We start from the raw sequence: 27,504 nt of genomic DNA on the forward strand, positions 1-27,504 counted from the left end.
TGGGGGGCCGTGCGATGGGACGGGGACCCCCCCAGGGATGGGGACCCCCCCAGCCCGGCGGCAGCCCCCGGGGTGGCTGCGGGGCCGCAAGCCGCCCGGTTTGGGTACAGCCCGGGCGAGCATGGGAGCAGGCGAGGGGGTGGCGAGGGTGACCTCGCTCTTATCCCACCCAGCCGAGGCTCAAGGCGAGGAGACGCCTCCTGCTGCGTCACGGGGCTGGGAGCTGGCGAGGTGCCCCAAAAGGGCTGGGATGGTGGGGGCTTGCTTTGGGGGCAGCACCTGGGGAGCACGGTCCTGCCCTGGAGGTGCTGCAAAGCTCCTGAGATCAACGCAGAGAGTGCTGGCTGGTGGCCCCTGCAACCCTACTGCAAGCTATTTCGAAATTAAAGAGAGCTCCCCCAGCATCAAAGTGTTGGTTGGTTTGGTTTGGTTTGGTTTCCCCTGCAAAAATAAATGATAAAATTGCTGTAGGTGCTGCTGGAGCTTGGAGTGCACAATCAGGGGCATCTCATTGAGGTGTCCCTGGGGGAAGCTCAAAGGGGGAATCCTGAGGGATCCTTGGGGTGCTGGAGGTGACCAGGGCTGGGAGCAGGCAGGCAGCTTGCAGGCAGCATGAAGGAAATCATCCGGCAGCCTTCAGCTGCTTGCGTGGGCACCAGCCCCTCTCCACGGCCCTCTCAGGAATCCAGGATTCTCGCTGAAGGCACGGCCAAGCCCTAAAGCCTTGTGCAACTACAGGAACTCCTGAAGCGAGAAAGTTCCCGAGGTCTCAACCAAAGCTGCCCACGGGATGAGCTCCAGCCCCTCCGAGCTGGATTAACGGTGCCACAGCCCCCGGGGAACCCCAGGCTGGGGGGCACGAAGGGCTCCCCGGGCACCGTGGGGGCAAACCCCCTTTATTTTTAGTAGCAAGCTCTTAGTTTAATTTTAATATATTTTTTTTTCTTCGAGGAGCAACCCCTTTTTGTATTATTTAGGGAGCAAACTTTCCCAGGGAGCATCCGAGGCTGAGCAGGCTGCGAGCCCCGCGACGGGCACCTGGTGGCGCGCCTGCCCCATCCACTGCCACCAGCCCGCCTGTCCCCGCCGCTCATCCTCCAGGACGGGCCGTTTGGGAAAATTTGGGCAATTTGTCTCAGTTGTGCTTTAGGACCCCTGGCAGGAGCTCCAAGGTGGTCCCCATGTCCCCAAGGGGTCACGTTCCCCACTGGGATCCCGCGCCTCTCCAGCACATCTCCAAAATTCGGGGGCGCCTTTTTCAGGGAGTTCATCCCTGAGTGCTGCTGGGGATGAAACTCCTGGAAAAAAAAATAAAATAAATATAAATATATATATATATATACATATAAGGTTGGTGTTTCCGGGCCCAGGAACTGCTGCGGTTGGGGGTCCCCAACCAAATGGGGGGCAGGAAATGGTTTTGGAGAGGTACTCGGAAAAAGCGGGGACGTGGCTGTGACCGCGTTTGCTCATGGGGCTGCTGAACGTCACAGGGCCCCGCTCTTTGGTGCCTGCCCCACGTCAAGGAGGGTGCCTGCAGTGGGGTTTTGTCCCCGTGCCTCCCCCGGGGGCTGCGTTCAGCCCAACGTGGGCGTCACACTGTCACTCTTCCCCTGTGGGGCTTTCCTCGCTCCATCCTCTCCCAAGCGAGCTGACAGCCAGCCCTTTGCACCCACTGCCCGAAATCACACCTTGAGCAGCAGGAGGTGCTGAAAACCACCTGGGTTTTGGGGTTAGGGGGGCGAAACCCTCCCTCGCCCCTGCACAGCCCAGGAAGCCCGGCCTGCCTAGAAAATCCCCGTCACTGCCCGTAAGCCCGGAGTGCCCAGTGCTGGGAATGCCATGATTTATCACAGGAAAGGTGTATGGCCAGCTAAATTGCTTCCCTACACCAAACTCCCAGCCCATAGCCACATGTGGGGATGGAGACCGCATTTCTCGTGTGTTTTCCAGCGGGTTTTTTCTTCCTGCAGTGATTTCTCTGTGCGGTCTTCCCCCGAGCCGAGCCGGTGACAAATCCATTCATTTCAGCTTTGTTTAGTGGTTGGGAAAGTTTCACCAGCAAAACTCCTGCCCAGAAAACCCCAGAGCTTCAATTTGGGTCTGGAGGAGGTGATTTTCAGCCTGCTTTGTTTAGAAAGAGAAAGCTTTCGGCTGCGAAGGGCACGCTCTGGGTGCAGACCCCCCGGGTCACACCGTGCGCTCCTGGCCGTGCGCACGCACAGGGCAAGTGGTCAGGGGCAGAAATGGGAGGGTTTCTCCCAAATCCTTGCGTCTGCAGGATTTCCTGGGTCTATTGTCCTCTCCGGCAAGCCCTCCGTGCAGAGCAGCCTCCAAGGCTGCACGCAAGGTCAGCGGCACAAATAATCCCCGCAGCCTCCGGATGCCGACACCGCAGCAGGCGCCGGTTCCCTCCGGCAGCCCCACAAAGCCCGGGCAAGGCAAAACCCTACAAGCCTTTTGTTCCAGGCTGACGGCACCCACTCGTTGCATTCATCCCCTCCTTTTCTAGCCCGAGAGGAAGCTGGTGGGGAGCTGCAGAGCCCGCGCCGTACCTGGCCTTCCTGCGCACGCCCACCCGCATTCAAAGAAGCCTCCCCAAAAATAGCTGCTGGAACAATGGGGCCATTGTCGGGGCGAGGTGCCGAGCTCCTGGTTTTTCCCCTTTCCACGCCTGCCTTTTCCCTCCAGCAGCCCCGAAGGCCGCCGTGACCACGCACGCGTGTTTGCTCAGCAGCCCCATGGTTTTCGTCTCATTGTATCCGTCGGAAACAGCCGGCGGTTGGGGGGGGGAAACAACTAAGAATAAAAACACTTGACGCTATATTCTAAGTAAAAATAACAAACGGCACTCTCTTTTGTCCCATTAACACTGGGAAAGGGGTGGGCTGGGGAAGGGGCAGGATGGTGGAGCCCAGAGAGCCCGAGCTGCGTTCCCACAGCCCCGCGTCCCTGTTCTCGGCCATCCTGCCTTCCTTCTGCCTTCACACTTCTCGTTTTAGCTCCGGCTGCAAACGCCGCCTCTCGGGCTCCTTTCTCCGTCTCTACGTCAAGGCACCGCATATGGCACCGCCGCCAAGTTCGCTGCCAAACCCCACGCTCAGGAAGAAATAGGGCAGGGGAGTCTTTCACGTTCGGCTGCCAAACCCGGCTGGGTCTCAGCAGCTGAATCTCCCCCTGATTTACAACTCCGAGCAGCCAGGGAGGGAGGCGCAAGAGGAGCTCCCGCAAACCCAGATAATTCCCAAACGTTTTCCACCGCCACCTGCAGGAAGGGGCTTGGGGCTGAGCACCACGAGGAAACGCGGCCAGGCACGGCTCTAAAATAATTCTGTGACCCTTTGAAGCCCCGAAAGCAGGCGGCTGTGGCTCTTTGACCAGGAAAAATAAAATTTCCAAGTCAAAGCAAGGCGCTCCCACCCCAGCCGCCAGCTGAAGGCAGCGGCACGGCTCGGCGCCCACGAGCACTTGGTATTTTTATCCTCACAGCCCCCACGGGGAGAGCTCAGCGCCCGCTCCCTTCTCGTGCCTGCGATTCCCCCGCGCAAATGCAAAAGCCGGAGAGGAGCGGGGCGTTCACACGGGGGGAGAACACCCTGCCAGAGGGGAGGGGAGGGCAGCGAGGTCTGACCCATCGGGAACAGGAAGGGCCGCAAAAAAAGCAGCACACGAAATATCAACAGGAAACCTGGAGGGTTCAAAGTGCCGTGGAGAGGACGCTCTCTGCGTGAACCCCCGGTGGGAAGCGGTGTGGGGACGGGGGGGGACCCCAGCACCGAGCACCCCTCAATTCCCAGCAAGAAGCACGGCACCCACACGCTTTTTTTCCATTCTTTATTTCACTGATCTCATTCTCACTTTGGTCGACAGGTCTGAAAGGGTTTTTTGGTAGCTGTTCTTTTTTTTTTTTTTCTTCCTCTTTTCTCTAACTCGAACCCACTTTCTCTTTTAAAAAAACTATAGAAGTATGGTATTGAGTCATCGATAATAAATAGATATTTGTTAGTTCACAAAGTTAAAGTGCTTTGAGAAGAGATGTAAGAAGCTCTGCCCTAGACTCGGGGAGGTTTTGTGGAAATGTAGTGCAGTAGGAAGCTCTGGCCTGTTGTCCATAGTCATGAGACGCTCGTGGCATCTCTCCCCCTTGCCAAAAAACCCCGGGGCTCGGCTGGGCACAGCCCGCCCAGTGCTCTTCCCACCCAGAGCCTCTGAGGAGGCAGCAGAAGCATTGGACACGATGCCCCTGCCTTGCACAGCCCGAGGCCGGGGGTTTTCAGAACTCAAGAGGGCTGGGGAAGGCTCGGACAAGGTGCGGGATCGCCCCGTGCGCGCGGGCGCAGGGAGAGCATCCCGTTTTTCACAGTTTAGTCTTGCTCGGAGGCCTCAGAGCCCAGGGGAAGGGATCTCCCACCCTCCCCTGGCTCCTCATGCAGCTCCCGGCGGGTGGAAGTGGCTGCAGCCCCCCTGCCTGCCTGCAGCGCCCTGAGATCTGCAGCCTGGCTCCTCTTTCCCTGAGGGTGCCCAGTCCCTGGCGAGGAGGGAGCTCCGGGAGCAGGGCTGCCTGCTGCTTAGCTCAATGCCCTTAGCTGCCTGCGGCAGAGTTGTGCGTTTAAACGTCTTCCCAGGGCCTCCCGGGTTTGGCCGGGGCTCCACTTCCACCTCTCCTTTCAGGCTCCGGGAAAGCGAGGACCCTTTGGTCTGTCCCTTCCCCACACCCCAAAGCTAGTCATCCTCCAAGCCTTTTCCATGCAAAACGCTGACTCTGTGCCTGCCCTTCCGTGCAGGTTCCCAGTGCAAGCCCCGATGCCCCCCAGGGCACAGCCGCCTGCCAGAGAAAGGACAAAACCCTTCCGGAGCAGGAGGGGACTGGCGAGTGTCACTGGGAGCAAATCCAGCTGCTTGCCAGCTTGGGCAGGCGTTAGCCGCGAAAAACCTGGAGGCATTAGTCCCCACTTGGAGGGAAGCACAGATCAAACAGTCCGAAAGGCCAAGGGCTGACTCCTCCTCTTCATCACATGCAGGTTCCCGAAGAGAGGAGCCGTCGCGCCCTGAGGATCAGTGCATGCACATCTGCATAGTCCCCTGAACAAAGTCTGCGCCCAGTGCACGCTCAGGATGCGCTCGGGGGCAGGCTGAAGCCACCCCGCTCACGCTTCTGGCACAGCGAGCGTCCCCCGTGCGACTGGGTGCCCCTTCCCTTCCCCCCCCCCCCCATCCCCTGCTCCGCCTGGCCCTGTAGCTGCCTCTTCCTCCCACTCTCTCTTCCATCAAGGCCGAAGATGAGGGGCTGCTGCCCGCAGCGGCAGGGCCCCCCTGGGGACAAAGATTCACGTCCGAGGAGCGCCTACGAGAACGGGACCTCGCCTCGGGGCAGGACGGGAAGTGCGGGGAGAGCAGCAGCAGCCGGGAAGCTGGGAACCCTTCCCCGTCCTGGTCAGTGCAAGAGCTCCACCAGCAGCGCCGCCAGGAGCAGCTGCAGCCAGGAGCCAAGCGTGGTGGTGGCGCGGCCCTTCTGCGACATGAAGCGGAGCTGGTTCACCAGGCGCTCCCGCACCAGCGCCTGCTTGAAGCCGTCCTCCTCCGATTCGCAGAGGTAGTGGCCGTAGTGAGTGTGGCTCACGTTCTGGATGAAGTAGAAGCAGTCCATCTGGGGGTGGGTGTTGTTGCAGGTCTTGATGAGGCTGTTGTTGTGGTACCAGTTGTAGGTGGCGTAGTGGGATTCCACGGGGCAGTTGAGGTAGTAGCGAGAGAAAGGGACGACGGTGATGTTCTGGTAGGTGTCTGCTGGAAGAGAGGGAGAAGGGTTTGATGAGACCGGCGCCTCCGGGAGCCACACAAGTCCAGAGGGAAGAACATGTGGGTCAATGGGGACACGTTACATGGCCAATTAATGATAACAGCAGGGCGTGAACCACACCTGAAGTCCTCGGGACCCTTCTCCCTGGGCATCAGCACCCCCAGAGCGTGAGCCCCCAGCTCACGAGACCTCCCCCCACGGCAGCGCCAAGCCTTGCCACAGAGGAGAAATGAGGCCAAGCAAGATGGTTTATGGCAGTGTAGATGTCTCCAGATGTGCTGACAGCTCCTTGGACATGAAGGGCTGTTTGTGAGCTTGCTATGTTTGCACAGCAGCCAGACTGCTCGCTTTAGGGTAGGAGGTTAAATGTTTCATCACGTCTGCTGCTCCCTGCAGTTGCAGGCTGGGTAGGGTCATTTAGGTCGTGCCTGTCTCAGCCTCAGCCTGAGGGCCCAAGCTTGGCCACCAGAGGCTTCAAGCTCGTGGGATTGAATCCTGAAGGCCTGACCCACACTGTTTGTTTGGTTTTTAGCTAACAAACACATCACCCAGTGGTTAGCTCCAAGCTGAGACACGCTCGGTGTCCCGGCTGCGGTGCAGTCACCATGAGCTCACCAGCAGTGGGCTGTAACAGCCTGTCCAACCCGTACAAACATTTGGGAACCAGTCAGCCTGTCTCAGACACACCATGGACAAACCTTTTACATACCTTCCATAACTTCACCCTTCTGGCACTTTCCTTGCCACGGGTTCAGGTCCAGGTTCTGGTGCACCTCCCTGGCAGACAGGAATAAGCGTTAGCAACGCAGTAACAGCAGGGAAGCCACGCTCCGGGGCTACGGAAGGGATGGCCCTTAAGGCACGTGGTGGGTCAGAAAGTTTAAACACCGAGCTGTGTGGGGAAAAACACCACCCCCGTGCTCAGGAGGTTGGTGGATGACAAACGTGAGACCCAGCAGCCTCACCTCACCACCACCGACCACCACAATCTTAATTTTCATCTCTGAGGGCGAGCGTAATGGGGCAGAACCTGTGGTGCGATGGAGCCGCGTGCATTTCGAGCAGCAGGAGGGGAGCCGGGTGCTCGGGTTGTAGGGAACCCACTGACACCTCCTCCCACGGAGCAGGGGTGGTGCAGGAGGACCGGATCAGAGGTGTGTGCTGGTACTGCCGGGACACGACGGGACCTGCCTCTGATGGCAAAACGGCCCCAAAACCAGCCGCAGGAAGGGGAACGGGACCAGGAAGGGGAATGGGGCCAGGAAGGGGAACGGGCTAGGCACTTCTTGAGATAAAGGAGATACAAGAGCCACGTACGGGTTCTGATGGACGGCCTGGCAGCGCCCGCCGGCCCAGCCGCAGTACGGGTCCCTGGCCAGCAGGCAGCTCTCGCAGTTGTTGCGGTACAGCCCGCACATGGCCATGGGCACCTCCACCACCCTGCTCGCTGAGCCCACGTACAGCATCGCCTGCGGGAAAGAAGCAGAGGGGCTGAGCGAGGCAGCACCCTGCCCCGGCACTGCCGTAGGAGCGTCTAGCACCTCTCGGAGGAAATGTTCCCACAGCTTCAGCCGCTGCGGCACCGGGTTGGATCCCACCAGCAGGGCTGCTCGCTCTCCAGGCAGCGCAGCCGCACGGAGCTTGCTCCATGTCGTGGGAGGGCAAGCAGCCATCCTCCCCCCAGCAGCCCGAGGTATAAATAAGTTTGCTGCATCAGTTGTCGCCTCCGGGACGGAGCAGCAGCGCCGTCTGACAGCTCAGCTGCCAGCGGGGCCAGAAAACGAGAGGGGAACCGCAGGGGGAGCCGAACACCGGGCTGGGATTTGACCCAGGCAGCAAACAGCCTCCCCTCGCCCCCAGAAGAGGTGGTGCCTGAGCAGCTCCTCTGCCCACAGGTCTGAACGGTTATCCAGCCCTGGGGACATCAGCCTGGCTGCTAGGATCCCCCCCAAACCCAGCCAGACACTGCTTCCAGGTCTCGGGGCTGGCATCAAGCTGTCCGTGCCTGCCTCCACTGCCGTGTTTAACGCCGGAGCCTGGCCAGGCAGAGACCCACCCTCTCGTGGTCCAGGATCATGGACTGGATGGGCTCCTTCCTGGAGAAGACCTGGATCTCCATGATGTTCTGCACCCCCTCCGGCAGCTCCACCACCTTGTGGATGGATCCCTTGTCTGCAAAGAAAGACGGGAGAGCCCCGGTGAAGGAGGCTGAGCGGAAAGGCGAGGAGAGGGGGCTGCGGCCTCAGGGGGGGAAAGCGGGCAGGGAACCAGCTCTGGGACCTCAGCCCCCGCTGTGGCAGACGAGGCCCGTTCTGCAGAGCCAGGCGAGGCTGTATGCCTGAAGCCAGCACCCCAGAGGAGCCTGGAACCTTTCTCAGAAGGGGCTTTTTTTTGTGCTTCTGGGAAATCATCCTACAAACAATAGTGCTTCCCACGGCAGAGCCTTGCCATCCTCCCAGCCGAAAGCCATGAGGAACCAATTTCCCCTGTCACCCCCTGGGACGTGGCCATGCTGGCTGTGTTCAGCCGCACCACAATGGCCTGGGAGAAGGCAAACCAACTGCTCTCTCACTTATCTCCGATCTGATCGCTGCCCTGCTCTGGCTCACCACTTGCCTGAGGCTGAGACCGGGACTTCTGCCTTTCTGGATTTTAAGTAAACCGACTTCCCTCCCCGGTGAAATGACTTCACAAACTGGTGATTTAAGAAAGTCGGTTTATCTGTTAGAGGTGTGGGAAGACTGATCCTGGCAGAAGAGGGCTTGGGCATCCTCACCACTTACCCTCTTTTAGTTTTTACCTGCTTTTCTCTTCCCAAATAGCTGACCCCTTCCCCACTGAACAGAAAGAGTTGACCCCAGGAGGGGCCAGGCAGGGAATAGGACCCCCCTCTCGCCCCAGGTGCTGGCCCTTGCCTTCACACCCACCCCAGCGTGGGTGGGAAGCTGCCTGCCAAGCCCTGCAGCATGGAACAAGCTCCCTTGCAGGGATCTGGAAGGCATTGCAGGCACTGAGCTGACGCCTGGAGCATGGTAACAATACGAGCATGGGTGGGCCCTAGCCCAACCCAGGCCACCTACAGAGACTCGTCTGTGTTTTTTAATCACAGACTGGGAAACAAAAGCTGGGGAAAGTCCTCTCAGAAACGCCAAGGAACAGAATGCAGGTGCAGAAAAGGGATGAGCCGAGCTCTAGGGTGCCAGCCTGGGCAGCAAGATGGGCAAGAGAGGGGAGCACTGCGCTAGGGACCTTTCAGACACCTTTTTAGACCACTTGAGAAGCCAGGCAGCCCTGACTCAGCTCTCCAGCTTCGCACAGAGGATGGAGCTTTTGCTCTGCCATCCTGTTTGCCTGCAGGGGAACCTCGGGCTTGGCCCAGCACCGTGGGGACCCCGGTGGCTGTGATGAGCTGGCCATGCCTCCAGCCGGAGCCGCAGGAACTCTGCACCGCTGCACTAGAGCGAGCAGGGACAGGAGGTGACAGCACGGGGCCCTTTGTCAAAGGATCTCTGCTTGGCAGCATAAAACTAAAAACTGCACCTGGGGAGGGCCTTGCTGCCCCTCGTCTGCCCTAAAAACACTCAGCCTGAGACCTATATGCCACCCAACAGGGTAAATCCCAGGCGTTGGGATTCTGCTCTCAAGCTCCCTTGGCTCCCTGCCCCAAGGGGAAAGCAGCCAGGGGATCCCAAAGGCTCCCAGTACCTGTTGCCAGATAGAGCACGGTGTATTGCTGTCCATCCCTCACAGAGACCTTGTGCACCCCGATCTTCTGGTAGCGGTGCTTGTTGTGGAACAGGGGGCTCCTGCTGGGGGCGAGGGGCTCCACCCGGTCCTCCACCTCCGGGTGGCTGTCGGCTATCTTGAAGGTCTCGCTGGGGGTGTGCTGCCCCGAGGAAACGCACTGCGCCGGGAGGGAACAAGAGGCACCGTCAGAGGCAGGCAGATCCCCGGGGGTGGCATTTGGGGGCAGAAGGGCAAGGACAGGGCACAGGGCCTCCCACCCCAACACAGAGCCCGCTGCCTGCCCCGTCAGGTGCACGGGATCACAAAGCAGGTGGGAAAGCACAGGGCAAACACCTTAGCCACAAACCTGGCGGTCCCATAGCCTTTCCCCTGCTGCAAAAGTTGCAGCTTGTGGGATTCAGACCCTGCCATCCCCCAGCAGCCCACAGCAGCCTCTCCCCACGCTGCTATTTCCTGCCAGGTCAGCTGCGTATCAAAAAATTAAGGGCTGGGCTAGATAGGGGTGGACAAACGCCTTGTGTTGGCGAGCACAATGCAGGACATTGTCCTCCAGCCTCGCGCAGAAGCACTCAGACCTGTTTGCCACGGCACATGAGGGCCTCTCTCCCTTTTCTTTCTACAAAGGTGTTGGACCCTATCCAGCCTCCTCGTGTTTCCAGCAACGAAGCTCAGATCCTTCCCGCAGTGCCTACAGCCCGTCCAAACCTGGCGCCCGCCTGGCTGGGACCCTCACCTGCCCCAGCTACTCCGGCAGCAGCAGCGGCAGGGCAGGGAGCAGCTCTCCTCATTACGTGGGCATCTTTCATCCCCCACTCACCTGCCCAGGCTTGATCTCTGGGTTGGGACCGTTGTAGCCTTTGAGTTTGGAGGTCCGAAACACGTCGTCAATGTCCCCGAAGGAGTAGACACACACAGCAGAGCTTCCCCTGGGAGCAATAAGGCAGAAAGGGTCAGGGAGGCACTGGCCATCACCTGGGGCATGGCTGCACGTGTTGAAACTTTGCTGCCCCATGTCCATTCTGACAATTTTCCAGCCATGTGCCTGCCAGAGAGAACACAGGGCTGAAAGCAAGGACTTCCAGCATCCCCTCATCCTGCAAAGCCCCTCACCAGGTGTTTGTGAAGAGCCCGTAGACTTTGGAGTCCCTCCAGTTGCTCGCCGGGACAAAGAAGACATCTTGCAGCCAGTTGAAGTTGCCCTTGGTGGCGGGGTCGACACAAATCAAGCTGGCCTTCAGGAAGGTGGTCCACTTGGAAGCGGAGAGCGAACTGGTTCCCCCTTTGTCTTCCTGTGGGGGGAGAAAGAGCAGGGAGTCAGGGGTTGGCAGAGAACAGCACAAAGCCCTCTCCGTCCAGCATCTTGGGTGGATAACTGGGGGATTCTCCAGAGATAGAGCTGACACTGGGCACTGCAATGCTTGTGCACCTCTCTAACAGCCCAGCGAGACAGGACAGGGCTTTGTCTCCCCTACAGGCACAATGGGAGGCCAAAGGACACGGGTGCAGGGAGCCTGTGGGGCCAACTCACACGCTGGTAACACCAGATGAGCTGGCAGGGTCATTTAGCACCCCGTGACACTCTCACCTCCCCACCATACGCTGCTCCCACGGTACCTTACACAGCTGGGCCACTCGGGAGATGTTCCTGGGTGCCTCGAGGCTCTTGTCGGGGTTGTCTTCACGGAAGAAGTAGTAAATCTTGTCCTGGTGACTCTCTTCGTGCTTTAATGTGGTGGCTTTGACAAACTGAGGGTCTGAAAAGGGAAGCGAGCCGTCAGAAAACCTTGTCCTGAGCACGCACACTCCAGGAACACAAGCTCATCTGAAAGCCTCCGGTGGGTAAAGGACATGCCCAAGCCCTTTTTCTCTACACGACCGATCACAGCACACGGAAGACCATGCACCACCTTCCCACCGCTTCATACACCGCCTTCCCAGCGGGTTCTCCTTCCCCTCCCTCCCCCAGGCACCCATTTCCTTGAAGGCCAAGTCCCCAGAGCCCAGCCTCGGCTGCTTAGCAGCAAAGCAAACCCCTTCTCCCTTTTGCACAGCAGAGCTATAAACACACAGGAAGACTCCCTCGGTGGGGAGAGCTGCCCCGGTGTTTGTGTTCGGCGTGGAAAACCCAGTGATGCTTTTCCTATTAATACATCGCTGCCACAAAGGGCATCCCCAGCAGCAGCAGGGTCCCTCTGGGCATCGTTAGGCAGAAGCCCCACGGCAGGGAGTTCTCTGTCATCGTGGGATCAGCCCTGTGGCTCTGGGTCCCATGGGTTTGTTTGCTGCTGCCTGGCTTGCCCTGCCAGTGCTCTGCATGCCCAAATCCTGTCTTGCCCCGGTGTTGTTTGGGTTTGATTTCTGTCTGGCCAGGGGTTCAACAATCTCCCGTTCCCCGGGGAGGCTTGGGGGAAGCAGTAAGGCCGTGGAAGTGGAGGTGGGTCCCTTCCCTCTGTTCCTACCCACCCCACGTGCAGACCAACAGGCTCCTGCCCTGCAGTCACGGCTGGCTGGGGATTTGGAAAGAGTCCCTGCCCCGCCTGGAAGCCCTTCTTCCTCTTTCCACCAGCAGCTGATGGGCACCTTTACACAACCAGCCTCTGCCACGGGACTCGCCACCCACTTCTCTCCATTTCCCCATCTCCCCGCCCTGAGCAAGAGGAACTCGTGTGCCAGTTGCTTTGGCCCCGAAGCAAGGAGGTGAAGTTCCTCCAGCTGGCAGCAACAGAGCTGGGGGCAGCCACTGGGTTCCTCCTCACCAGAAAGGACCCGATCAGCCCAAATTCTCTGCTGGGAAGGGCAAAGCAGTGGATCCCACGCTCCTGTACTCACTCTGCATCACCGTGTCGCTTGTGTAGAGCTCTCCACCCCCCCTGACCCGCCGGAATCGGGGTATCTTGCCGTTCTGCTGGCTCTTCTTGATGGTGGAGTAGATGTCAGGATCTGTGGGACAGGAAGGCTCGTTTGCAGCAGGCTGGTTTCCAGCAGGGGCAGGAGGGTTTGGGAAAGGAAAGCAAAGGGCTGAGAAGTGCGTGGGCACGCAGACGGGCTGAGGGGGCTCTCAGAAGGACGAGCAGCTCAATGAGGCAAAAGCAAGAGTGCCAGCTAAAGCAGGGGGATGCAGCCCTCGGGGCAGCCTCAGGGTTCCCAGGTGCCCCTTTTCGCTACGGAGAGCCCACCCTAATTGCATGGCACGCGAGCAGTCAGACTTACAGTCAACGACGACAAGGGAATTCGCGTCAGGGGTGAAAGGAGCAAGACCTCTGCCGTCCTGCGGAGAGCTCTTCTGCCTCTGCGTCTGGGGAAGGACAGAAAGGGCCTTAGATAAGGTGAGATAAGAAGCACAATCACTCCAGGACAGGGCAGGAGAGCCAGGTGCCTGCATTCTCCCCCAGCCAAGCAAGCTCGGAACCCCAGCGTACCAAGTTCCAGCAGGTGGGAGCGCAGGCGCCGGTCCCGCACACCAACATCCCATCTCCGTGCTTCGCCACTAAGGTGATGAAATTTTTGTTGTCCTCCTGCAGGAGAAAGAAGAGGCCCGTGAGCAGCTGCTGATGGCACAGCACGGCCCTGCAGCTCCGAGCCTGCAGCACTACCAAGCACCCTGCTATGTGGCTTCATATTTTTCCATAGGTGTTAAACCCAAAGGAGGGTACCGACACCATCCCACCCGCCCTCCACTGGAGCTCTTCACCCAGAGGAAGCACATGAGGAGCTTACAGAGTCCCTTCCCCAAGCCCCCCAAACCTCACACGCTGTTCCCCCACGGGCAGGACCTACCGGACTCCCAGGTTTCAAGCACTGTCCTCCATTTTCCACAGGGAAGTCTTCCTGGAATAAAAGAGGAAGAAAGAAGCTTTAATTGCTTCCCTCTCCAAGACAGCTAACGGGGGCTGCGTCTCATGTGTTAGTTGCTCTTTCAGCACAAAGCAAAGCCAGCATGTCAGTGAGAAGGCCATCAAACCCCCCAGCTCGAGGGGTCCAAGGGTTGGGACACACGAACCCCTGCTGTTCCTGGGCATGAGAAGGGAAGTTTCCGGGCACAAACTGCAGCAATTGGGTTGTTTGAGAAGGAGAAGAATGGGTCATGTGAAAGCTAACTGCCCCTGGGGCTTTCCTGCTGTTTCAACTTGGTGCCCAGCTGATCCAGAACTTGCTGCCTTTGAGAAAAAGCAGCCTGGGCAGTGACAGTGGCAAAGGAGGGGAACCCAGCTCCTCCCCAGTGCCACGAGTCCGAGCATCCCTTCCCATGCTAAAGAAAGGGTGCCCCACCTGAGAAATCCTAGCAGCAAAGACCTCAGGAGGACCACAGCCTGGGAAGGACCCACCCACGATTGGCACAGGACACTTCCCCTGCGCTGCAGGCACTGAACGCAGCGATGGTGTGGGCAGGTGGGGCAGGCTGGGCACAGACCGGACCCTTCCAGTCCTGATTTTGCTGCCCACAAAGGCTGCAGGAAGGATGCTGAGTGCTTGGTGACAGAGCCCTGGGGCCAGGCTTGCAGGCAGAGCACCCTTACCATGTAGCTCTCGGAGGTCGCGAAGTCGTGGTAGTAAAGCCTCCCCTCTCCCCCAACGTAGATGGCCGAGGTGTTCTCCTCGTGGTAAAAGACAGGATACTTCTCGCTCCTCGGAAAGGCATACTCCCTCGTGCCTGGGAGGAGCAGAGAGAAGATTTTCATCAGCACAAGCGCAGCCTGCTGCAGAGCAGCCGCAGCCAACGCAGGCTGCTGGGCTCCCTTCCCGCGTCCTTGGGGCGAGCGAGGAGAAAAACAAGGACACGGGGCTCTGCGGGGCGGCTGGGACAGCGCCAGGCAGCGCTCGGGCTCAGAGCCGTGCCTTCATCCTGCCGGCCCCACGGAGAGCACAGCTCTGCAACGACAAGGCTCTGCCTGGCCCCTGCGGGGCTGCTGATGGAGGGGGAAGGACTTTGATGCGGGAGGCTCTTGGAAGAGGCGAGCAGGAGCTGCGAGTGCCTCATCCCCAGCTCCCCGGCAGCCAGGTGCGTCTCCTGCCCCCAGCCCCGAGGTGACAGTGGTGCTACGTGCACGTGCTCCTGCCCTGGAGGCTGAGGTGGGACTGACAAGGTTTGGAGCCACCAGGTTTGGAACACAACCCCCGGGGTCAAAGCCCCGATGGTGCAGGGGAAGGAAGCAGGTAAAGCTGAGCTGCACGCCCCGGAGGTGAGCTGCAAGAGGCAGGCCCCGTGTCACAACCGCTTGCTGCAAACGGGAAGCGTCCCGAGCCCAGCTGGGAGGAAGGGCAGCTCGTCCTCCCCACCGCACCTTCCTCTTTCACCTTCTAGCCTTCCCAGCTCCTGTTCCCTGCATCGTCCTCCTCTCCCCTCTGCATCACCAGCTCAGGTGTGGGAGGCTGCAGCAGCTCACGGTCAGCCAGCACTGCCTCGAGCATCCTCCCCCAGGCTCTTTGCTCTCTCCCGGTGGGAGGCAGAGGTCCTGCAGCCCCTCCGGGTTGGTGCTGCCTCCTCTGAAGCTTGCGGCAGCCCTGCAGGGCTCAGCACCACGGCAGCACGTGCCGCAAGCTGGACGCTGCCCTGTTCCTAGCTGCAGTTCGCAGCAATCACCAAGAGGGAGTGGAATCCAGCTCCGCCGAGGGGAAAAACCTCGGATCAGGACTGACCTCGCTGGCTCTCCCTTTCCACATCTGCCTCCTCTCCCTCTTTCCCAAGAAGAGGGCCTCTCCTGCCAAGCGCTGCTGTTCCCAGCAGACAGACAAAGATTGCGTTTGCCTCGGGAGCTGGCTGGCTGCACAGACAGGCAATTAATCAGTGGCACGTGTCCCTCTATTTATAGGGCCACTTGGCAGGGGCAGAGGACGATCGCCGCACAGCCCAATGCTTCCTCCCTGCCTGGAGCGCGCTGTGCAGGGGTCCTGCCAACACCCCACAGAGCCCAAAGTTAGAAAAAAAAAACACAAAAAAAAACAAAAACCAGCAGTATTAGAGGTCTCTCAGACTCCCGAATGCCTGATTATTTAGGGCTTTTTCCCCCAATTCAGCACACCAGTGGTGCAGGGGAGCTCCTCGGGGTGGCTGGCTGGGACACCCCCCGGGCTGCAGCTCTTGGCTAACGCGTGGGGCGCTTGCAGGAAAGCTTCCCCAGCCAGCACAACCCATGGCCAGCACACCACAGGCAGGTTTGGCTGGACTTCAGCACGCTTTTGCTCTTCTTTTCAAGCCTCCAGCCCTCGATCCGTGGCCATTGCCCACTTCTCGCCCTCCTGCACGCACCTGGCGCTGCGATCGTGCTACCCTCGGTTTCGTTTTGGGGCTTTTCCCTCGCAGCTCCTCTTTCATAAGCCCCGTTCGGTCGGCTCCGAGAGCTGTGCCAACCTGCTTGCTAGCAAGGACACACTTCTCTTCAAGCAGCCAGAAACAAACAAGCCCAAAACAATAATTCGGTTGGCGCCAACACATTATTTATCCTGCTGCTCCCCAGGGACTGCTCTGAATCACTGAGCTGAGGATAAACACCGCTGCTAGCCAGGGCCCAGAGGCGTTTCCAGCTTTGATTTACCCTGATCTGGAAGGGAGACTTCTAAAGGTGTTTCCGTGAGCGGGAGCAGGGTGCCCCTGCCTCTGGGTCAGGGTGCTGGCTGGCCTGTGAAGCTGGCCTTCAGCCCCTGCTCTGCCTTCAACAGCCGGGCTTTGGCGACAGGTTCGATCCCCTTCACATCCAGCAGGTCCGTGGGGGCAGCCCTGCCGTCCCATGCCACGGTTTTGGGGTAGGAAAGGCTCCAAGAGCCATGGGGAAGATGAGGATGAGGGCATCTAAAGGCTGAGGGCACGGCGCAGTGCCCAGGCTACGTTCCCAGAGAAGGGGACGACCCCAAGCTTCGGAAAACAGGGGGCGGGCAGATTTCCAGGGCCCTGCTAACCCGGTCGAGTCTCTCCGCCTGGCATTTAATGCAAAGCCCACTGTCAGCACACAAATCAATGGCACAATTGTCAATTGAAATGCTAACCCGGGGCCGGAGGGATGAATAGGAGAAAGAGCAGCTTTGTGCTTTGCCGGCGAGATGAGGAACGCCGGAGCAGATTGAAGAATAATAATAATATTAAACGAGAGAGAGAGGGAGGGAGCCTAGTGCATCTCGGAGGATGCCTGGAGGGTGAGGTAATGGAGGAGATGAAGGACAAGAGATGCTGCAGACAAGGGCAGGGAGGCCCACCCTAAACAGAGTGGCACAGATAAATTCTGCTTCTAGTGGGGCCGAGGACGGCACAGGCTGACCTCAGGCATGGCTCGGGGGATCAGTGCTTTAAGGACAGCCAAAGGGCTCTGCTTTGCTGCGGATCCGGGAGCCAAGAGCCTGGGCAGTGCCCTGGATGCAGGAGAAGCTGCTCGCAGCCTCCTCCTCAAAGCAGCTGTCTGCAGATGCTCCAGCCAGGGAAACAGCATGGGAGTGCGGGCTCGTTACAGACCAATTCATCAGAGCAGCTCCATCCCCAGCTCGGGGGCTGAGTCAGCTGCAAAGCTCCGCTGTCCTCCTGGCTGAAGGGGAATCCTGCCAGCCCCTCTGCGGCCCCCCGATGCTCATCAGGGCCACGGGCAGCAGGCGAGTCCTTGTAGGGCGACGAGTCCCTGATGCTGCCCTAAAATGGACGGGGTTGTTTGGATCTGCTCTGACGCCAGCGTTTTAAAAGGAAGAACTGAAATAAAGATTAGGATTAAAAAAGAAGAGATGGGGACCTTCCGCCTCTCGGGCACAGCGCTGATGCAGCCGAGAGCAATGTCCCTGAGAAATCCTTCACTGCTGATAACTCTTGTCAGCTGGGGACTCTGCCTGGGTAAATGAAGAGGGAAAATCAGGCAGAGCAGGGAGCTCACGTGCTCCCTGGGACTGCCCTTGCTCTGCACCACGGGGACTGGGGAGCATCTGTGCAGCCCCAGCTGGAAAAGCTCCCATCCAGGCAGCCACAGGAGGATTTGAGCCCTTTCGGGGCACACAGAGGTTTCCAAACCCGATTGCTAAGCGGCACTAGGACTTGTGCCAACACCATCATGAACCCAACCCTGCCGGCGTGACGCCGGTGACACCGCCACCTGCCCTGCTGCCCGTAGGGCCTGCCTGAATCACAGCGCCCATCCTTTGCTGGCTCCTTCCTTTCCCCCTCGCCTCCCCGGCTTTGTGTGTTCCTTCCTGAGCTGACGGGAGGGGATACGACCTTCCCCGTGGCACGTCACCGTCTCCGCCGTCATCCATCCTCACCGCACGGGCTGAGCTTGGCTGGGAGGCAGGAGGAGAAGCCTCCCCTCGGTGCTGACTCACGGCCGGGCACTTACACCTGTGCCGTCGTGAGTCAGGGCTGAGCAACCCCAGGAATGTGGAGAGCTCCACTTATCGCCTCTCTTTTGGGAGTATCGGGGCCACCCAGGCTCAGCGGATGCACGACAGACGGCACGGGGCACGGGCTGTCGGCAGCTGTCCTTTAAAGGCAGGGAGGAGATCCCAGCCTCAGCGCCTTCCTCACCCAGCCCCGACACCACGCCACGCTTCCAGTTTCACCATGAGGCTTCCCTTGCTCCGTGAAATCACATGGGATCGTGACACAAGGAAACCAGTTCCTGTCGTCACGGCCGGCTGGGCAGGGGAGGTGATTCAAGAGCTGGCTCACCTTCCCCTTGGGAGCGCTCTTTCTGGGACTTTTCTGCAAAAAGTACTGGTTTTGGAGAAATGCTTTTTCTCTAGATGAGACAACCCAGGAGGGGCGCCCTGGGGTTTTTGTTCTGACCTGCTGCAGGGGAATTGGAGGGCTGTGAATCATGAGGTCTCCAGCTCGCCCCCAGCCAGCTCAAGGTGCCGAAAGCGATAACCTTTTCCCTGGGGAGGGAGGGAGGGTTCTGAGAAAGAGGTAAAACCACTTCCTTCGCACTGCTCAGGTAAAACCTGGCCTGGAGGTGACAGCAGCCACTGCTCGAAGGGACCAGACCGAAAGGAGCAGAACTGAGCCAGCCCTCGAGGCTCCTACCCCTGACCCCTCCAAGCTCGCCTCCCTCCAGAGCACCCCAGAAGGGGGTTGTGCTGCCTGCTTTCCCCTCCCGGTCTCTCCTCTCCCCAGAGGTGTTTTTAGGGTGCTGAATCTCCCTGCCTCATCCCTCAAGTCTCCCATGGCACGGGCTAAACCACTCCAGAGCCGTGGGGCAGCAGTGATGGAAACAAGGCAGCCGGTGTGCTAAAAATGTCTTTTTAAACAACAACAACAAAAAAAACCAGATGCAGACACATGTGTTTCCTGCTCCTCCGAGCCCTCTCGGCGACCACACAGCTCCCCGTGACGGGGGGAGCCCCACTCATGCCCCACGCCTGGCAGCTGCTGCCCGCCTGCCCACCACGAGAGCCTTACACAGCAGGGCTGTGGGCAGCCTGCCCCCATCTCTCCGGTCCGTGGGCAGGAAAAAAAACACCAGCACAAGCATTTTGGTACAGCTGGAGTCCACGAGGTTGTGGCCAGCTGCTCTGGGAACGGCAGGGACCAGGAAAGCAGGTCAGACAAACCATCCTGGGGCCATCAGTCATCTCTGAGGCATTTTGTGACCCCATGACGTGGGGCCAGGGAAGGGTCCTGGCCAGATGGGGTCAGCACGCTGCCTTGCTGCAGCCACATTCCCAAGGATGCACTTCCTGCACCCTAGAAAACAAGGGTGTGTCCAAAAGGATAGCGTAAATGGGCTCCCCGCGGAAGCAACGTGCTTTCTCGTCAGCCTGGGTTGTAAAAGCCCTGATGGTGACGTGCCCATGGCCTCCATCCGGCAGAAACTGTTGTGGTTTGGTTCCTGAAAGCTGGACCGAGCTGAGAGCGAGCGCTGGGGCTGCTGTCTTTATTTTCCACCCGTGACCATCCCTTCACGTGGAAAAGCACAGAGCCCAGCACCGGGCAGCAGAAGCAGCCCGCTGCAGGCAGAAGAGCATCAAGGGGACGCACAAAGGGCTCAGCGCTTGCAGAAAGCTGCTGCTGCCACCACAGGAGGTGCAAAAGCACAGAGGGGGGACACGCAGCTGGGAAGCCCACGGTACTCAAAACCACACCTGCCTGCCTTCACGCCTTTCGCTCCTCTTTCTTCTTTTAAGTCTGCAGCAGGCGAGCGGCGCAGTTCAGCTGCTTGCTATTTCTCAGCCTGTCTCGCCCCCAAGACAGCTTGGAGGCGAGCCCCGTTTAATCACCTGCCAAGAAACCTCCCGCCGTCTTCCCTCCTCTCTGCAGAGGGACTTGGCCGCCCCGAGCCAAGCCAGGTTCCCTCCGAACCCCGCTGCTTGCCTGCTCTTTGGCTTCCTCCCCGGCCGCTCCTGCAGCCCCTGCAATCGCAGGATGTTCGTGCCATGAAAAGCAAAATGCTCCGCAGCAGAGGAAACAATTCAGCCGGTGTTATCGGGGATATGTCGAGTGCTTTGTTCCTGCTCGAGCTCCCAGCCCCTGCGTGGCCCGACGTGCCCAGAAGGGCTGCGCTAACGCGGGAGGAAAGGCTCGAGCTCGGAGAGCACAGCCAAGCCAGACAAACGTGCTTTCTTAAAGCAGCATCAAAGGCACGAAGCGTTCGGGCAGATTAATGATTTCTACTCTTTCTGGTAAGCTCTGCAGCGGCCTGGCAGCGCTATTCAGCACAGGGGTGAGCCAGGGCAGGAAGAAAGGGAAAAACCTCTCCGCTTGGTAATGCAGCTGCTGGGCACGGGCTCGCCTGCTCCAAAGGCTTTCTGTGAGCTGCACAGCCTTTATTTCCTCTGCGAGGGGCTGCCAAGCTGCAGCCAGAGCAGGCGTCGGTCCCAAACGCCCCCTCAGCGAGCAACAATGAGAAAAGCCCCCTAACCTGCAGCCAGAAGAAACGAGCCTTGAATTCAAAGCCATCAGCCGGGATTTTGCAAGCGCAGGCAGCACCGCGCAGCCCTCTGAAGCCTCGAGCCAGTGTTTGGCGCTCCAGGAAAGGCAGCTTTCTCCTAATTAAACGCAAAATGACTGTGTGACAGGCACTGCGGTGCTTTCCACGCTCAGGCAGCAGGAAGGAGGCAGGCTAACACGCTACCAACATGCCCCGGCCCCTTCTGCACGTCCCCCCTCCCAAAATCATGCAGCACCGTGCCTCTGCAAGCCGAGCCCAGAGCAGAGCTGATTCCCGGGTGCCCCAGGAGGCAGCTCGCAGCCAGGGCTGCCATCTCGCAGGTACGCTTCCCCTGCCAGCCCCGAGCGAGCTGCAGGCTGCACCCCACCGACCGGGGCTGCTAAATTTAGAGCCGGGGTTTGTTCCTTTCCAGAAGAGGCTCTCCGTAATGACAGACCCGAGCTGCGCCGTGTTCCGCTGGAAGCCGGGGGAGCCTCGGCCTGTGATTACGGTGTTTGGTCGTACGGCCCCTGGAAAACCCAGGACAAAAGGATGTTTTTAGCAGGAGAGCTATCTGCGGAGCGCGGCTGCCCCTCCTAGCAGGCACAGCAACTTCCAGAGGGCGGCTTCTCATAAAAAGCCTTCCAGGATGAAAACCGCCGCGAGCACCTCTGCGCACAACCCCCGTGCAAAAGCCTCTTTCCCTATTATCCTAACCAGCAGCCATCTCCCCGCTGACAGCAGCACAGCCTGCAGCATCTGAGCATCCTTTGGGCTGCCAGCCCTCTGCTGCATGCCCCAGCCCCTGCAGGGCACCAGCTTCACGGAGCAGGGAGAGATGCGTGGCTCCGGAGCGAGGACCAAGTTCCAGTTCCCTCCACGAAGCAGATGAGATAACACACGCAGCAAAGGGACTTGAGCCAGCAGGGCCCTGCCACACTCATTGCATCCCTGCCGCAGGCTTCCCATCCCTTCTGGCTTCGTGCTGGGAAGGCTACGCAAACCTTCAAGCATCCCCATCCCACTGTCCCCAGCACACACCACATCCCCTCTTCCCTGTCCATTTTTGGCTGCATTAGTCAGATTTGGAAAGCAAACCACTGCTAGCTCGTAAAAGCTGGCCAGGCATCCGAACCCTGGCCAGACTTTCCAACCCTTTCCCAGTGTGAGCAACCCCCCGGCTGTTGTGTCTGCCTGCAAACATCCCCGCATTCAGCACGGAAACTCCCACGGCTCCTCCAGCCCACGGCACCTGCTCCTCTCCGCGGCCAACGCAGGCAAACAATTCCCTCCAGTCTAAGCAGAGTCGGAGCTGCTGGGGGCTGCCAAGACAACTGGCTTCGGGTTTGGGGCTGGGCGGTTAGAGCAGTAGAGAACCAGAGCTCTGCTAAAGGCTGGATGAGGTTTATTAGGGGCACGGAGTACCTCTTGCTCCATCCCGGAGCTGCTCTGAAACTCTCGGAGATTGCAGGAGGTGTTTGTGAGCCTGCCAGCATTCCTCCTGCCTCCCTGCACACACCGGACACGGGCACGCCGGGTGGAGCTGGCACAGCAAGGCAGAAAGGGAAGATGAGGAACAGGAGAAACAAGTCCTATTTCTGGGGCACCCAGGAATAGCTCCGCTCCAGAGGCTGCGGCTCAGCAGGACGGAGCTGAGCTGAGCTGAGCTGCACAATGCGCAATTTCCTCCTTGCAGCTCCAATCCCAGCCTTCCTGCTTCTTTAAAAAGCATCGTGCCTTGAAGTTTATATTTAGTTCGGACTGCCTTAGGACACGGAGCTGGACTATATCACCTGTGAAGGGTTTCCAGCCCCGTTTTCCCCAGCTCTGCCCCTGGCCATGCCTGAGGGCTGGCACAGCTGCGGCTCTGGCCCTGGCCCAGCCCCGAGCATTGCAGTGAGGCAGCCACAACTTTTCTTTTTTTTTTATTAGTTTGCCCGTATCTGCTGGTTTTGTGTCACGTTCTGGTAACAGGAGGTGGCTGTGATTCACTCACTCGGTTTGTTTGTCTTTTTTTTTTCCAATCTGCACAGAAGAGCAAGAAATTATTTTCAACCAACATTTTATGATACCAGCATCTCCCACCCTGTGAAAACGAGCCGGCTGCAGAAAATAGCACTGCTGGGAAAGTGAGAAGCTTTCTCCTGGAAATGTTGATGCTGCGAGAGCTTGGTGTAGAAGTACCCTACAAGATGTTTCACACTCTTGGGACCGTGGCACCTCCGAAAGCGGTGGCACCACGGAGCAGAAGCTGGTGGTGGCACTGCCACCTCTCCTCTTACCTCCGTCCCCTATCAGCTCTTACCTTCCTTCGCTAGCTGCAGGCACGAGGAGGCACGAAGAGCTCCTGGAAGAGCTCCTGGAGGCAGGGGCACTCGCTGCTGGCAGCGTTCCTCCCAGCCCACTGAGCTGAGGCTTGGCACAGCCTCTGGACTAGGGGCAGAGTGGGGTTTTTCCAGGAACTCTAATTTGAGTCCTCCTGAACCGGCCCCAGCCTCCTCAACTCGGTTGAGGCAGCCAAGGGTCAAGTGTATGATCTTCCTCTTGCCCTGCGACACCGGTTTCTCTCCTGCGAGCTATGGAACAGCTCAAAACCAGTCCCCTCCAGCCCTGAAAGCCCCGTTAGCCTCGTCTGTCGATCAGCCTCCATCCCACCCCAAGGTGTGACTGCAGCAGGGAGCCAGGGAAAGGCCGCGAGCTTCTCTCAGGTCTACACACGCAGGGGTAAGCCAGGACACGGCAGGCTGAAGAGTGGTGGTGGCTAAAAACGATTTCCGTGCCGCACGAACCCCCGGTGAGAGGAGCTGGCTGCCCCTGCCCTCGGGCTCCTCTGCTCTCCCGATGCTCGGTGACTTTCCGGTCAGCAGGCAGCAGCCTGGGGGGCCACCTCCCCGCTCCACGCAGGGTTTGGCACCCGGAGAGCTCTGCCCAGCTCTGCTACCAGGGCTGGCGAGCAGGAGCTCGGCGTGGGAGCTGCGTGCACCTCCCCAAACAAAGCCCAGCTGGCCGGTGTTTGGTTAGGGAAAGAAGGGGAGGACAAACAGAAGGAAATGTAACCTTGCACACCGTGTTCTCGCCTGATACGCCTGCCTCTGTACCAGCACAGGCTGCTAAGGCTCCACTCGCCCCCACCCCGCAGATCTCAGCGGATCGGGGACGTGGCACCACAGACCCCTGCCCATGTGTGCCGGGTGAGCTGCGAAGGGGAAGGTGACAAACTCCCCAGCAGAAAAAGGGATCTGAAGCACTTCAGACATGACCCCTGGTCAGGAGCTGACCTCAGCCCTTTGCTCTGCCTTCTCCCCAAGAGGAAGAAATCCTGCAGAGTCAGACGTGCTTTCAAAGAACTGCTTAACCAGCGTTATATGGGAGCCAGCCACCTGCGCTGGCTGCTGCCAGAGCTCCAGAGCTCCTTCCCCACCGCCTTCGGGGCTAAACGCTGCTGGTTGGGAAAACGTGCCCCTGCCTCGCCCCATCCTGCGCTGCCTTACAGAGTCAGGAGTGGAGAATAAAGGCAGAGCAGGCGCCCTGTCCGAGCCTCGGGGCTGGGTTTATGTGCAGAGCACTCCAGGAGAGATAAAGGCAGAGCTGCAGAACACTTTGTTCCAGGCACCCAGTGCTGCACGTCCCCGTCCCCAGGACTGCAGAATCACTTAAGGCCGGGCCGTTCCCGACCCCGAGGCAGGCCAACTCGGTTTCTTTGTCTTCAGAGCGGAGCTCTGGCTTGTGCCACCGAAGCCAGCAGCCTTTTCTTTCTGCTGACAGCACACAATGTCACCTCACCTAGTTCCTCCACGGCGATCAGACAATGAAGGACCGCGGGGTGAAACAGCAGAGAGGGGTTTGGGCTGCCTGCAGCGGGGCTGGGGATCTCCCCAGACCCGGCAGGGTGACAACAAGGGGAGCAGGACAGGGGCTGAGAGAGGAAAGGGCAGCTGCAGCTTCTCCCAGTGCCATTTTCCTTCTCTTCCCCCAGAGCAGCAGCCCGGGGAGGGATGCTGCACACTTACGCTCCCCTCCTGGAAAGGGCTGGGCTCAGGCCAGTGCCAGGAGGGAATTTCTCCGTCCTCCATACCTGGTGCTAGCGCTGGGCCGTGGCATGTAAGAAATTTAATTACTTAAAGAGCTGCCAGCTCCTGCAGAGCCCAGGGCCGAGGCCAGCACTGCACTGCTCGGAGCACACAGCCCCAGCACAGCCAGGGCGAGCCACGAGGAGCCCAAATGCTGCCCTGCGCCACCCGCTGCCAGGGCTCGACCTGCAAACCAAACCCTACAGCGGCACCAGCCCCAGCCCCAGCACGCTGACCTGCGGGTCACCCACCCTGAAGGCGTTGTGCTTGCCTTTCACCGGGTTTGGGGCACTGGGGAAGTTGAAGAGGGCTCCATCACGGCCCCGCTGGCCCTCTGTCCCACTTCTCCTCCCACCCCGAGCCATGCTCCAGCCTCACCCCGGGCAGAGCCGCTCCCCAAAGGGCAGAGGTGATGCCAAGCACAACGCAACCCGTTACACGAGCCCCACGAGTGACTCTCAGCAAGCGTGCCGCGCAGCTGCCCCTGCGAGCTCCCTAATTGAAGTCGTGTCCCACTTTAGCTTTTTCACAGAAAAAAAAAAAAAAAAAAGAAAGCACAGAGAAAAGCACAAGCTGATCCCTTCTGAGGGAAGCATCCCAGCGCTAATTGGCTTCGGTGTTCCTCGGCGCCAGCTCCTCGCTGCGTTTAATGTCAGGGAAGCCACCATCTGACACAGATGCTCGGAAAGGCCAAATGAGCGTGTGACGCGTGCACGCCAAGAGCGGCACAGAGCAGGTGGGAAGGAACCCCTCGAGCCCGCTTCCGCCCCCCCCCCAAGCCCACTTTTACCCCAGAACAGGCGTTTCCAACCTCAGCACCCAGCAGCAACGCAACTTTTCCCTTCCCTTAAGCGGGGCAGGGGAAGTTCCTGCCGAGAAACGTGTGACCCCATCCTCCGGCTCCACTTCTGTACCAGTTTCTTTTGTACCCGCTTCATTTACCCGGGGATGAAATTAATGAGGCGTTACTAATGGCAACCTTTAGCCGCTCTCCCTTCCAGCGTGAGGTTTGACAGCTAGATGCCACCTCTGCTCACACACCCCCGGCCTTTCCCTCTGCTCCTGGCCCCTCATCCCAGGCAGAAACGAGCCCGGCAGAAGAATAACAGATGGTCCAGAAGAAACCACAGAAAATCCGTGTCCTCTGAAGTTCTCTGCGCACAGAGGAGCTGTTGTACTGCAGAGCAGCATGAGATCTGCAGCTCAGCTCAGCCCCAGGGTTAGACAAACACCATAACCACCGGGGACAAGACGGGGTCTTTTGTTAAAGCCTCCCTGGAGGGTATTCCTCAAAGAGCTGGGAAGACTCGTGATAAAACCAGCAAGCTCTACCCTGCTCCTTTCAACGCATGAATCTCGGGCTGCGCTCTCCGCGTAAGCCCCCTCCTCCAGAGCAGCTCTTTGTTCAGTTCTGCTAGCATTAGAGCCCCATCCTCCTGTGTCACTGCCGTTGGATATATTTGCCCCTGAGAACAGACACCCCCTGTAAATAATTAGTTACCGAACTCACGTGCGGCTAGCTAGCAGGTTAAGCAAGCCGGATTAATTAGAAATGTAACTTTCATGCAAATACACTTCTCCATTTCTCCCCGTGAGTTAGAGGAAACGCTTACTCTGCCCGTTTCAGGACGTGAGCTTTTTGACAGCCTTTAACATATCCAGCCTGTAGGAAAACGCTTTTAGAATACAAAAAGGAAAGGATTTGGCAGCGAGGCGGCTGTAGAAATTCACCAAAAGCTATCAAGGACACCAGAAGCCCCTCCAGAGATCACGGGCGATTCAGGGAGAGCCCCAAGTCCCCCCGAGGAGACAAAAGCAATGCAGAAAAGCCCGACTGCCCTCCAAAGAGGGGACAAACCAGCACGGGGAGCAGCCGGCAGCTGCGCACGCCGGCGCTGCGTCTGGGGCAGGACTCACCTTGGGGAGCCGTGATGATCCTGGGGTTCACCTTGGAGCGCCCCGCCGCACGCACCCCCAGCCGGCAGGCACACAGGGCCGCCAGGAGGGCCACCAGGGACCTGCTGCCCATTTTCAGCGCTTTGGCGAGCTGAGATCCTGAGCTTGTGAAGCTGACAGCCGCATCGGTTGCCTTATACAATGGAGAAGGAGAACCAATGATTTGTAGGCGGAGGCGTGGCTGAGCCCTTTCGATTTCTTTTTTAAGCGACTCAGCTTAGGCTGGATCCTCAGCCCGTGGTATCTTCAGGCTCTGCTGGAGTTTTTGGTCCTCCTGTCTTTCAGCCCCGCTTCTGGGAGGGAAAGGTGGGGGTCTGACGGCTTCGATCGCCCTCTTGAAAAAGCTGCAGCTGGCACACGGCCCGCAGTAAACTCAGAAAGCGAAGAGGCTCATATCAGGAACACTGAAGTTGGTATAAATGAAGTAAGAATGAAAATATCTGTATGAGAAAGCACAAGAAGCAACAGCAGCCCCCAAGGGTGCAGCCACTGCTAACGAAGGGTGCTGCTCCTGTACTCAGGGGACACGTGGAGCCAGCACAGCCCTGCTCTGGCATTGCAGCAGGGACAGCTCATGGACAGAGCTGATCTCACGCATCAGCCTTCTTGCTGCTAGTGCTATGAGAAGATAATAACAAAGCCTCAGTCCTAATAACACACGAGATGACCCTAAAATCTGTCATCAAGAGTCTGGTATTCTTCCTGACACAAATACCAGACACGACGACAGCGTTCCTTGGTGTCAGTGATCCTTGCTAAACCAGTCAAACTCACATCCCGGAGCTTACACATATTTGGATGAGAGTGTGGGTGTGACTGAGTGTATGAAATCCTCCTACGAGCCGTGGTGAGTACATATTCCCTTCCCTAGGACCCTGCCCCGACTTCCGTTGCGCTCCCCTTTTCCGAAAGGAGGAGATGCCAGGCACACCTGGTCCTGGGGCCAGCCTGCCGCAGGGCTGAGGGGAGTCACTGTGCTCTGCCAGACCTCCTCTCGCCATCAGGAGGCCAGCAAGGGCTGACAGTCTTTGTGGAGCGCTGCGAGGGTTGTTAATGAGAAGAGCAGGGAATTACGCACAAGGAAAGCAAGGTCGGACGTGAC

General features: G+C 58.9%; 1 protein-coding gene across 2 annotated transcripts; it reads right to left on the minus strand.

Moving 5' to 3' along the window:
- Positions 1 to 5,222: 5,222 nt before the first annotated feature.
- Positions 5,223 to 26,568, minus strand: SEMA7A (semaphorin 7A (John Milton Hagen blood group)). 2 transcript variants are annotated; one of them, XM_032195079.1, is made up of 14 exons: positions 26,364 to 26,568; positions 14,062 to 14,195; positions 13,322 to 13,372; positions 12,964 to 13,059; positions 12,755 to 12,839; positions 12,374 to 12,484; positions 11,159 to 11,298; positions 10,655 to 10,833; positions 10,362 to 10,470; positions 9,503 to 9,701; positions 7,854 to 7,969; positions 7,115 to 7,266; positions 6,507 to 6,574; positions 5,223 to 5,781 (listed from the first exon to the last, which is right to left on the minus strand). In XM_032195079.1, the coding sequence occupies exons 1-14, from the start codon at positions 26,473 to 26,475 to the stop codon at positions 5,435 to 5,437; spliced, it is 1,899 nt and encodes a 632-aa protein (XP_032050970.1). In that variant the 5' UTR covers positions 26,476 to 26,568; the 3' UTR covers positions 5,223 to 5,434. The 2 variants fall into 2 exon arrangements, with proteins under 2 accessions (XP_032050970.1, XP_032050969.1); XM_032195078.1 differs by having other exon boundaries at positions 5,223 to 5,784.
- Between the last annotated feature and the right edge of the window lie 936 nt (positions 26,569 to 27,504).

The sequence above is a fragment of the Aythya fuligula genome, chromosome 11, assembly GCF_009819795.1.
Source record: "Aythya fuligula isolate bAytFul2 chromosome 11, bAytFul2.pri, whole genome shotgun sequence".
Taxonomy (NCBI): domain Eukaryota; kingdom Metazoa; phylum Chordata; class Aves; order Anseriformes; family Anatidae; genus Aythya; species Aythya fuligula.